This window comes from Theropithecus gelada, chromosome 4 (genome assembly GCF_003255815.1).
Source record: "Theropithecus gelada isolate Dixy chromosome 4, Tgel_1.0, whole genome shotgun sequence".
Lineage (NCBI taxonomy): Eukaryota > Metazoa > Chordata > Mammalia > Primates > Cercopithecidae > Theropithecus > Theropithecus gelada.
Window position 1 is genome coordinate 163,659,666 of NC_037671.1, and position 13,382 is coordinate 163,673,047.

The 13,382-nt window shown below is 34.2% G+C and overlaps 1 protein-coding gene across 5 annotated transcripts in view; it reads right to left on the reverse strand.

The window, feature by feature from the left end:
* The window catches only part of REPS1 (RALBP1 associated Eps domain containing 1), an 86,396-nt gene that overhangs the window by 13,772 nt on the left and 59,242 nt on the right, over positions 1-13,382 (reverse strand). For 3 of the 5 annotated variants that reach the window (XM_025383347.1, XM_025383348.1, XM_025383349.1), the window contains exons 9-11: positions 11,392-11,513; positions 2,466-2,553; positions 1,633-1,734 (exon numbers count right to left, since the gene is read on the reverse strand). In XM_025383347.1, coding sequence (XP_025239132.1) covers positions 1,633-1,734; positions 2,466-2,553; positions 11,392-11,513 — 312 coding nt within the window. Of the gene's footprint in view, positions 1-1,632; positions 1,735-2,465; positions 2,554-7,867; positions 7,949-11,391; positions 11,514-13,382 lie in introns of all 5 variants that reach the window. The other 2 variants (XM_025383346.1, XM_025383345.1) reach the window with 1 other exon arrangement.

Below are 13,382 nucleotides of genomic sequence, written 5' to 3' on the forward strand. Positions count from 1 at the left end.
AAACATATTGAGGGATGACTGTATTATAATTTCACATTAGATACAAACATAACTTACATATGTGCAGAATGAGAACTAAAGTTGACAATGAATCTGTTAATCATGGACATTGGTGGACTAGTGAGAATATGAATAATTATTTCATTTTTATCTATTACATTTCTACAATAAATATGTTACTTCTGTAATGGACAAAAAGGTCACTTTTAAAGAACAAATTAGAAACTTTTAAATAAAGTAATTTTAAAATTGTTAATTTGACATGGGAATAAAATGTGCTTACAGAAGAGAATCCCAGAAATAGACTAAGAGTTGTGACAGACAAAAGAAATTTTAAGATAGGAACTCTAGAGACAATCTGAAGGAATATTACTATATACGTTCAAGAGTCATAAGCTGAAGGCACTGGTTATTTTAGTTGTATTTCAAAATATATCTCCTTCCTTTTTCTTGTAAATCACAGAATCATCTAGTTGGTACAAGAATGACATTAAAATGAACATATTTCCATCTGGATATTTTAACAGGCACCTCGAGTTTAACACATATGAAACTGAACTTGATTCTTTCCCTACAAACCTACTGCTATCAGTTTTCTTCATTTCCCTGTTGTCCAGGCCAAAAACCCTGGAACCACCCTTGACTCCTTTCTCTCTTACATCCTATACCACACAGGTAAAAGCAACTCTTGAGGTCTTTTCCTCCACAATGTACACAACAGCCAGAGTCCAGCCACTTCTTATCACTTCCACTGCTTGCACCCTAGACACCAAGCTGTCACCATCTTCTCTTGCCTAATTATCCCTGTCTCCTAAATTGTGTTCTGTTTTGTCTCACCTTCTTCTGGCCTATTATCATTAGGACAGCCGGAGTGACCCAGTTAAAAAGGAGGCTCAGATCACATCACTCCTCCATTCAAACCTTCGATTGGCTTTTCATCTCACTAAGTCAAAGAAAATCTGACACTGCCTCCTGTTACTGTCCTACCACTGCTACCTTTCCCTGTCAAATTTGCTAACTAATTCTATTCCAGGTATTTGCTTGCTATTCTAGTAGAAGCAGGTCCTGCCTTAGGGCTCTACATTTGCTGTCTGTTGGGCCTTAATTTTCCTTCTGGGTTTGTACAGCTTAATTCATCTCCTTCAAGTTTTCACTCAAATGACATTTTTTTTGGTAAGGTCTTCCTTGACCATCCTATTTAAAATGGCACCTCTCCACCCTCTCCCAGCTTTATTTTTATCCACAGTATTAGTTACTTTCTAATATAAGAGTTACTTTTTATTCCCTCTTTATCTCCCTTACAGAATGTAAACTCTATAGCAGCAAAGACTTTTTTTACTGTTCAATCCCCAGTGCCTAGAACAGATCCTGGTATACTGTATCCAATTAACACTGGCTGAATAAACGTATATATGCAATTTCTTGTGTGATAGAAAAGGAAGGAACTACTGGGAAAGAGCCATAAGACCAAACCTGGCTACACAGACAGGAGTCAATGGGCAACCATTTATTCACAGACAGGGCAAAGTGTTATCTAGTGAAGACAGTGTTAAATGGGTACACATCTGAAATAGTCAGACTGTAAATCCAGACTTAGTAAACTTCAAATGGAAGATGTAATACTTCACTTACCTACAGTATTACCAGAAGCAAATTTCACTGATGAATTTATCTTATTTTCTTCTGAAAGGTCAGATGGTTTCACAAGTAATGGGCTAGTGGGATTTGTATGATCTATGAATTAATAGGTAAAAATACAAGATATAGGTATTTGAACTGATAAACTCATAAAGCCCAGAGTGTAAGACTTCATTTAAATATCCAAACTAGTGGCAGGTAAAAACATAAAATGTAAGACAAAATAATATTTTTAATAAAAACAAATGTAAAACTATTTATTTAGAATTTTATTTTCTGTCATAATAGAAGATAGTTTATAATGAAAAAGTTTATTTGCATGTTCACACTTAATTTTATTCCTGTAGCAAACTTAAACAAAACACTACATATATAAGCTGTAAAGTAAGTTAATTTATAACGCTGATTTATAAAAAAAAAAAAATCTACCTTTGAGAAACCCTGAAACATTTAGTCCAAAATGAGGCATTCCAAGAGTTCAAGTAAAATATATAATTTCCAAGCCAAAATTTATTTTAACATATATCTCTTCAGTTAAAGTTTTAACATATTTTAAATGTAAATTTACAAGGGTGACCATAAAAACCCACAGGGTATTAGAAATGTCACATTTTCGTATGTCCTTATTTTAAAACTCTACAATTTAAAATAAATTCCTTTTAAAAATTGCAACATAAATAAATATGCATGAACATACACATAATTATAGAAAGTACTAGCTTAAAAAATAAGCAACGATGAAAGAAAATTGAACCTTGACAGAATAATTACTTATGTATTTTAGTTTGATGCAAAACTAAAATACAAACCAGCAACGGCTTCCTTACCACTGCCAGTTCTTTTAAGTTCCATTTCCTGCATGTGGATTTTGCTTGGAGTCATACGAATGGGAACTGGATGAACAATAGCAGTATCCTAGAGACAAATGGGAGGAAATACAGAATTTGTATTAAAATGTCAAGCTAATGCCATGCAACAACCAAAACTAATAAAACTGTAAAAACCAGTGGACAGGCTTTCCCATTTACACTAAGGCAGGCATGAAAATAAGCTTTTTAAGTTAAAAGCTCTAGAATTCTATTTAAAAATCAAGCTCACTATATATGCCTAATATCTGCTAATTAAAAAAAAAAACTTTTTAAGTGGAGTGATTAAAGATTTACGTGAAGGCTGGGCACAGAGGCTCACACCTGTAATGCCAGCACTTTGGGAGGCCAAGGCAGGAGAATCACTTGAGCCCAGAGAATAGCCTAAGCAACACAGTGAAACACTGTCTCTTCAAAAAATATAAAAATTATCTGGGCATGGCCCACGACTTATACTCCCAGCTACTCAGGATGCTTAGGGTAGGAGGTTCCCTTTTTTTTTTTTTTTTTGAGATGGAGTCTTGCTCTGTCACCTAAGCTGGAGTGCAGTGGCGCAATCTTGGCTCACTGCAAGTTTCCGCCTCCCAGGTCCAAGCGATTCTCCTGCCTCAGCCTCCCAAGTAGCTGGGATTATAGGCACCTGCCACCACGCCCAGCTAATTTTTTTTTTTTTTTGTAGAATCGGGGTTTCACCATGCTGGCCAGGCTGGTCTCGAACTCCTGACCTCGTGATCTGCCTGCCTCAGCCTACAAAAGTGCTGGGATCACAGGCTTGAGCCACTGTGCCCGGCCAGGTGGGAGAATCCTTGAGCCTGGGAAGTGGAACCTGCAGTGAGCTGTGATCATGCCATCTCACTCCACCCTAGGTGAGAGCTAGACCCCATCTCGAAAAGTGTGTGTGTGTGTGTGTGTGTGTGTGTGTGTGTGTGTAAGATTTACATTTAAAACATGCTCTTATAAAAACACAGTTCAAGACAATATTAAAAAGTGAGGAATGATCTGACAAAATTATGCAAATGTGAGTCTTGAGGTTGAAATAAACTATTTCATGAGAATCCAAGAACTAGATAACAGACTGAAAACTCATTTTCAGTAAACTGCTCAAAAAAATTTGATACTTTTTTAAACCTATGAAACAAAGTTACTAAAATGCCTATGACATTGCAATAGTAGGCACAATACATACTTCCTACAGATTAATTCAAAGTGTTTAAATTTGATTGTCTCAAAATTTAGCACAAAACTGCCACAAAGGAATCCTTTTTTTTTAAAGAGAAACAAGACTCCCATTCTAACAAGGTAATACTTTTCTTAAACCTTTTTCATTACTGTAATACAGCTGATTATTTCTGAACTAGACTAGAGTCTAGTCCAGTTAGAGGACTAAAGGAATTGATAGTAAAGACTTCTGATTAGAATGAAAGCACAAAAGAAAGGGTGAGAGAATGAAGACAATGGTAGCCTCTCAGAAAAAGAAGGAAAAGAGAGGCGTACCTGGGACACAGGTAGGGCTCATCTTGGGGACTGAGACTCCCAGGGCAGAAACCAGAACCAGATCAAGCACCCAGCTTAACAGCAATAGACCAGCTGAGAAAAATCACCAAGGGGGCTCAGCTCCTCCTATGAGGGGTCAGTTCACACTCTGTATGTGCGGCTGCTGAAGACTGAATTTGAGATCCTAAATTTTTAATATCTAGTAATGAATTAAGTTTATAATTTAGTGTGGAGGATAATGGCCTTTCAGTTTAAGTTGGAAACTGTTTTAGTGAGACAGTACTGTGCTAACACCAAGCCCCTGCTAGAGAAGGCAAAGCTCCAGCACACCCTCTCTTATCTGACATATCTCCTTGGCTTATGCTCATCTCTGAATTCCAACAACTGGTAACAAATTCTTTACATCTATTATACTACCAAATTCATTCAAAGTAATTTCTTGCCCCTACACCAGGGAGAATCTCGTCAGGGTTCATGTACTTAACCAATCAACCTAACACTTGCCCTACAACTAAAAAATTATAGTTACAAATAATATTAACATTATAGATAGATGAAAGTTTACATTTGTCACATAATGAGTCATTCTCAGGAAAGTATTTATAAAAACACCTTTAAGATATTAAGTTATATTTTGGTTATAAAAACATGGCTTTAGGAGCAACTCTACTATTTTCTTAATTTACATTTAATACCAGAAATAACTGTTATGAAAATCAGAATATACCTTTATAAGGCATGATTAAAGGAGAAAAAAATGATAGTTCATGAGAAAATAAGTTCTTACTCCAAACAGAAAGCAAATTAGGAATTTAAAAAAAGAAAAACTTCTTAGATGCTTTAATTCATAACGTTCATCTAAATCTATATTCAATGTATGTGTATGTGGATATAAAATCAGATTTATAAAGCTTGGAACAACTGGGAATGTTAACTAGCATTTTCATATATTTGCAGTGCAATCAATCACAGCAAAGACTAATTAATGCATTACACTTCTCATCCACCTACAATTTTCCTAGTGTTTTCATTCATGTATATCCTAGCAGAAGCAGATTCTACCAAAGGCTATTAACTGACAAGCAGTTCAAGAAAAGAGATCAAGTTTCTGGAACCAAGACCATCAGAATCTCAATTTCACCAGAACTATGAAAGCTTAATAACTAACCATGTGGTTTGCAAATGGGGTCACTGCACTGTGTAGTGGTTGTCTCTAAATGCTACAGACCAGTTTGGAACTTTGTACAGACTTTTACTGAGCAAATGGCAAATTATTATAATTTAGTTTCTTTTTAATAGTCCGTTAAATATTTCTAGTACTGTAAGAAATGTTAAATTCACATTAGACGTGTAAGGTTTTTGCCCCCTAGGTGATTCCCTTCTAATCTGAATGTGCCTTATTTACTTACTTATAATCCTTATTTATAAAAGCCTTGCAAAGGATCATGTGGGATTGTGGCTACAGGCTGTAGTGGGTCTGTGGATGGGTAATACTTCAGGTAAGTATTAAGTGAAGGTTAACAAACTTAGACACTGTAGGACACAACAGAAGGCAGGCTATTCCTTTAATAGAAAATTTAAAGTAAGAATACTGGTTGGGAAACAAAGATCAGATTTAAGTTTGCCACCATAAAATAAATAAGATATTTCTAGGTATTAGATTATAAATATAAGTATTTAAGAATGACAATTTTTTAAAATCAAATTCAGAGGTCTAAATTCAAGTTTAAAATGCAACTTAATCACTCTATTTTCTGAGAGCCTCCTGACACACTAGAGATAACAAAGGAAAGTACTGAGTCACATAATTTTAGACACTAGAGTTGCAAATTTGAGTATTATTTCCAAGAAGTGTGAAGAACATCACTGCTATTCAACCAACTATTTCTCTACATTTCCTGTCAGTCATAGGTCAATTTATTTTGTTTCTGAGTTCTAGATTTTTATACATAATGTTCTTGCCTGGCCTGACAAAGAATCATAATACTATGTGTGATTACTGTCACTGTTTTTTAAGGGTTAGAGAATATAATAGCTTCTTTATTGCTATATCAAACCTTCCTTCCCATATAGAGTACTTCCATTAAGTACTTTCATATTAGCTTAACTGTACAATAATGAGACAGGAATAATATAGAGAAGCAAAACTTAAAGCTTAAAGGTAAAACTTTAAACTTAAAAAGAAAACATAAAGGTAAAACTTTTAATTTACAGAACTTGTCAATTCCTAAGAGATCTTAATTATAGCTGCCAATAAGCAGCGAAGTTTTCAAGCATTGCCTTGTATTTCTCCTTCATTTTTCAGAGACTAAAACAAAAAATAAATGCCTTAAATGTAGCAAGAAATGAGAAGCAAAAGGCAGAGATAATCTACATATCAGCTGGTCCTTGAATACTTAATAGACTATAAAATAAACATTTAAAAAACATACATTATGTTTGAATTCAATAAATACAACAGCAGCCTCTAGATTTCATATAAATTCTTTAAAATGATAAAACACATCAGGCCAGGCATGGTGGCTCAAGCCTGTAATCCCAGCACTTTAGGAGGCCGAGGTGGGTGGATCATTGGAGGTCAGGAGTTCAAGATCACCCTGGCCAACATGGTGAAACCCCGCCTTTACTAAAATATATACATACACACACACATACACACACACACAAAATTAGCCGGGTGTGGTGGTGGACACCTGTAGTCCCAGTTACTCGGGAGGCCAAGGTAGGAGAATCAGTTGAACCCAGGAGGCAGAGGTTGCAGTGAGCTGAGATCGCACCACTGCACTCCAGCCTGGGCGACAGAGCGAGACTCCATCTCAAAAAAACAAAAAACAAACCACATCAAAGACCCATTAACTGCTAAAGGTATACTTTATCTTTAAATGCCACTTCTTCAAAATCTCTTTAGATGACAAGACCATTTTTACATTTAATTAATAAATGCTGGCTGTCTTTGATCAGATCATCTAAAAAGAATGTCTTATGTCATTTTCCCCATATCTTTCTACTCAGCTCATTTTTAAAATCTTGCCTTTACACACTTCTTCACTTCCTGCTTACTCCCTCTTTTCTTTTTGGAAAGTGCTTATTAGCACGTCCTTGTCTTTAAAAAAAAAAAATATATATATATATATATAAAAATAAATAAAGAGAGAAAAAGAAAAAGCAGAGAAGTGAACAGGGAGAAGAACAATTAACAGCTAAGGTTTTCAAAAAACCCAAGGGATAGGTGAAGCATATATTAAATTAACTCTGTGGGGATAGAACTTATTTTTTAAATCAGGATGTGAACTTTGTAGCATTTTCAAAGCAACACAGTAAGCCACAAGAAGACAAGACAGAGGCTCCTTTGCATAAGGGGAGTATTTGACCAACATCTTGTATTGCTGAACTTGATTCTCTCTAACAGGACTCAACATACTAATTAAATAAAAGCCATGTCATTTGGCATGTCAAAATAAAAGATGACATTGCATAAATAGTTACATATGTAGTACATATTACATGATGTGTAAGCATACAAATAGTATTTACATAAAGTGTCACTACACTGAAATAAACAGTATGTATATAAAATATACACTTAATTAGCAAATGATAAGGGTAACCAAATAGATTGTCACAAAAAATGCTTCTCTAGACACATGTACCAGATTTTAAAAACGTATTTTTCTCTCAACAAAATAACTAGAAAAAAGGAATGGCAAAAAATGTCTTTCCCACCATTAAGCACACAAAAACTGAAAAGCCTGCCACCACTTCCTTCTAAGCACTCCACTGAATCATGCATATCAGCTAAAAACGATAATGAATGGAAATTTGGGTTAATAAAATTAATCTCAAACAAGCAAGCTAAGTGATTGACTTACAGGATCAGCTGGTGCAATGTTAGAATCAAATTGGGTCAGAGTTTGTGAGCTTGAAGAGCGTTCACTAAATGTCTCCCACTGCTGAATAGACAGAGGAGAGACAAGTCAGCATGATGAGAAAGATGGAGTAAAAGATCACTGGAGAAGATTTAGCAAAGTAATTCAGAGGTTGCACTGCAAGTTGTGTTTCATAGGTTTAACAAAATTCAGTACTTTCTATTTTTCCATCAACATTTTATATTTATTCTGGGTCATCTTGTAAGGTAAGGAGCTTCACAATCAAAAGTATAGTAATGATTTATTGCAATCTCTATGGAAGAGATTTAAAGCCTTACAGAATTAAAATAAAACACAATACAGGAACAAAGTCTAAGTGATATAAATGTCCACCAAGTAAAAATACTAAAGAGGCATGTCTTGACTAAAGAAAGAATAACATCAAATCCCTCTTTGAACATTCAAATGTTAATGTACTGATTTTGTGATCCTAAAGAATCAAAGTTTTGTTCAAAACAAAGCAAGTCAGTGCGACTTGCCAGTGCGACCCCTGAAAGATGATTCTATTATGTACGTGCACATATTTTACACAAATGTATAGATATTTAATAAAATATAATTGAGATAAAATGCAAAGAATTCTGGAATTAATATATGTAGAGCTTATGTCAATCTGTAGCAAGTCAACCCCTGCAATCAGCACTACAAACAGGGCCATGCCAGATCACAAGACAGAACTGCCAATCAGGCACCCCCGCTTCCCCACTCCCTACCCCATGCTAGAAAAATCAGAATGCGGCCACAATGAGAGCAAATCAAGCATCTGAGCATGAGTTATATACAGAAGATGTACTTTGATATGAAATACTACTCTTCTAAAAGAGGTACACAAAAAAATATCATACCTCTTAAAACAGGTGGAGTGATAAGTCAATATTAATTATAGTAAATTCCATTTGTTTTGGAGATCTTAGTAATAAAATGGTATAGAATTTTTACATCAAAATTGTATTAAAATTATCATTTAAATCTGATTCTTAAGAATTATCAGTTATCCTCTAAAGAGGAAAAACACCTACACACACACAATGTATACACACAAATATTTACACAAAAGACAAAACTACCCCATAAACCAAAATCCTCTTTGGGAAAGTATACATTTTTATGCTTCAAAGTTCAACTTACTATTTACAATAGTGACATTTAAGTTGAGAAGACATGTAAAAATTAAGTATCAGCAAATGAGCACACTGGTGAAAATTACCTACAAAAATGGCTGATACAATAATTTCACTTTTCCTACAGATTAGTTTTCATATGAAAATTAAGATATTCTGAGAAATACTGATCCATTCAAAGTATTTCATGAATTAAAAATCCCACAATAATTGCTTTTATCATGCGGCATCATTTCAGGAAAGTTACTTATCAATATCTGTTAATATAATTAGTTTTTTCCTCAATAATTATTGTTACAGGGACAGAGAAGGAAGTTTTAAAATCCTAATTATCTAACTGTGGAGAAAAGTTTACAGAAGATTTTTGCCAAAAAGAAGGTATTTACTTGTGTATCTCATTTGGGTGGCATGAAGTTTAACTTAGTTTCACAAGACTGCATGTAAGCTACCTGGAGGACAAAGGGACACTCTTATCATCTTCATACTTAATTTTTAAGGGCTCACAGCTGTGGAACCAGGCTACTGGAATCCCAGTTATGCTGTGCAAACTTGGGCAAGTTACATAACTTCTCTGTGCTTCAGTTTCTCCATCTGTAACATAATATCTACCTCATAAGATTGTTCAGAGAACTAAAGGAGTTAATATACATAAAGAGTTTGTTTTGTACTGTTTTTAAAACAGAACTGACATATCAAAAGTGCTCCATAAAGGTTACAGATTATTAGTGTCATCTCCTATACTGTCTCATCCATAACCACAGATGCTAAATAAATCTATGTTGAAAGATTACTAGTGCTTTGTGGAAGACAATTAAAATGTAATCTAAATTCCATATCCTAACTAGATATTTTTAGAAATATCATTAAATGTCTCAAAATCAATGTTTTATTAACATTTTGATTTTTCACATATAGAAAAAAATTATGACCTCATTACCAAATACTATAAATAAAACTTCATGGGAATATTTCAGTAGGGAAAAATGCAACTTCTACTATCTGAATTTAGAAGGGACTTCTATCTTTAGTCTCTAATGATCACATATGATTTTATTTAGAATGAACATGGGCTTTAGATTTGAGATGCTTTAGAAAGAATTGTTTTTATTTACAAACTGATATCAATGGAATAAAAATATTCTTTTAATATATTGGTTTTTAAAAAATGACACAAAATGAATAGACACAGCAAAAACAGTAGTGTCTTAACAACAATTACCTTACTTTCCATAAACCCTCTCTATTAGCAAATTCTTTCAAGGTTTATTCCCTTCATCTAGAAAAGCACTTGTATTAATGGTTTTGCATCCAATGGTAGGATGGATGGTGTGATGTTATAATGTCTCAGACACAAGTATCTTGGCTGTGATTATGTCATAGAGCAGGAAGTAGTATAAAACCACAGTTACTTCTGTTTTCCAACTGTCCAAAATTATTAATATCTAGCATGCTCTTCAATCCAGCATTTTTCTGGCTGTAAAGGGCATGGAAAGGACAGAAGCTTAGAACTTCTTCCTGAAAGTGAACAAACTCTTATATATTTATATTTTTAGCATTTCCTACATGCTACAAAAAGAAAAAAAAAATAAGAAAAAAAACGTAACTTGTTCACAAAGAAAACTGCTCTAATAGGGGCCTAAGCACGTGTTTTAGGGGAGGCAGGGCCTCAGGTCCTCTTTCCTTATTCTTATCAGTGGCCCTTTTGATGTTTTAGATAATGCAGTTTCAAAGAAATTGGGAAACAGTGCATTTGTCCCAAATTCCATTTTGCATACTGTGCTTGGTCATATATAACACATCTTTAACGCATTCAATATGGCTAAACATTCTATATTGAATAAAACTAATTATACAGAGTTCTGGGGTTGTAAAACATACTTTCTTCACATGGAAACTGAATCAGTCACTTCTCTTATCATTTCCAATGCTAAGATCCCAAATGTATTATTACATATCTTGTTTACAGGACTGAGAAGGCAGTGTGACACGGTGGATGTGGCAGTTGACTAGGTATCAAAGGACTTATGTTCAAATCCTAGCTCTTGTCCCTCACTGGGTATGAGATCTTGGCCAAGTCATTTACCTTTTGACGGTTAAACTTTCTAAATCTGCCTCTCTAAACTCACAAGGTATTAATGGGGATAAGTGGTGGAAATCAAATGACAGAATATATACTTTGAAAACCTCGAAAAAGTCACATAATTACAAACATTTATCATAGTATATCTGATATATTCTCTCAATTATGCATGCATGCTGGAAGAGACAGATTGAAATTACCCTCTTTGGAACATCTTACCTTAAAAGAGTTAACTTTTAATGAAAGAAAAGGAAAGCTTTGCTAACCTCACTGCTCTGATTCAGCTCAGGCCATGTCTGGTTTAGTGACGGCATCGATGGTGACTTGCTTGGAGGAGCTTCAGCAGGAGAGCCTGAATAACCTACCTCATTTGGCTGATCCCCAACATCTGCAATTTAAAAATAGAGAAATTCTCTATAAAGACTACACTGTAGTTTATTTTAGGCATATTTACTTATTTTAAAAAAAGCTAACAGATGATTTTCACAAGTAGTAATATATAATGTAAATCTCCTTTCCTCATGTTCTCAGAGTGAGCATTTTAACAGACATTACTTATTCCTGCTACTTATGGTCTACCCAAAACCACAGTTTTTCATGAAAATAAAATCTAGTTAGGAATAAAAAGAAGAAGGTTATACATAGTAATATTGCAATAGGTCACACGCTTTAAAATCATTTTCTGGTAATAGAAATAGATTTATACCAGTTTCCCAAAGTGTATTCTCTTCCATGGAATACTAATCAGTAAGGTGGCTTTGAAAAATTAGGTTTTCTGCTCAAATAAGTTTGGGGAAACAATAATTCTTTGTTGGAGCATCCGTATGCACATTTGTATATTAAGACTTGTGATGTCTCAAAGTAAATAAGCTTTGTTTAAATCAACTTTTTTTCCAGACACACATCCTTTTCATCAAATAAAATCCTTCAGTATTCCCTTGGAATATACTTTGGGAACTGCTGACTTATACTAACTCACTCACATATCCTCTACAAATCTCCCTTGTTAACAAAAAACAGCATATACTTGCAAGGTACACAGCAAAAGAAGAGAGTCCCCATCCACGGGAAAAAAGCAAAGTCAATAAGCCCCGTATGAAACTTAACTTTTATCTAAGCTCACTGGCACTTACAGACTTAATTGAGGTAGTTACAAATCCATTACACTATTTCAAAACAGTTTTTAAAGTATTTTGAGGTCTCATATTCTACTTTTAAGCATAGTTAACCTTAATTTAAAATAACTCTAAATTATGTTTAAAAACAGAAGGAATTTCAAAGGTCACTAAACTCTCATTCCAATTCTTCCAAGCTGGCTTTGAATATAACCCCAGTCAACAGGGAGTACCTAATTGGTTTAGAACTCATATCAAAAATATCATTTCCATATCATTGTGTCTGACCATAGGCAAGTTGAATAAAATAGCACCTGAGTTTCTCCATCAGAAAGACAGCTGCCATTAAACGTTAGCACTATACTTCAGATTTCTAAATAGAGAGCCATATAATACAACCTAGCAATGTATAGCTTTTAACTTTTCAATCTATTCATTAGTAAATCCTTTAAGTTTTAGTGCCTCACATAGGACCTAATACATACGGGCACTCAGGTGTTTACTGAATCAGTTGCCTTGTGTAATCTTTTTTATTTAACTTCATTCTCCTTTACTGTCATTTTCCTAGGACCACAATTAAGTACTGATAGCTGAAAAAGTTCTCCAAATGTCCTTTCTGCTATTGTTACATGCCTCCCTCAAAATATTTCCTTTTTACTTACCCAGATGTTATACCTTTATAATTATACCACATTGCAAGTTCTAATCTGTAGTTCAGAATTGTACTCTGATTAATTTTTGTTTTCTAAGATCAGAAATTATTTCTTTCTTGAGTCCTGTATCTTCTCAATAAAAGTGTCTGCATAGTATAGAGGCAGGAAGACTTCAGATATTATTCTATGAAGACCTCAACTCAAAAGTTCTTAGAGAAGAACTTATGAAAAAATTATTTAGGATAAACAGTAGTAGCAAATTCCTCACTGGATAGTTTTCAGTGGGAAAAAAAAACATTATGAACCTTTATCCCCGGTGATAACAAAGGGAAAGGGGAACAGTAGCTATAAATTTGACAATTTACTGAAAGTGAACGTCTACTAGGAGAATTAAAGAAGTATCTCTAGGGGATTCCCCAAAGCAGGTGAGTATTGAAGAAAATAAATACAATTAAAACAGTATTAACTACAGGATGACTAATTTTTGAA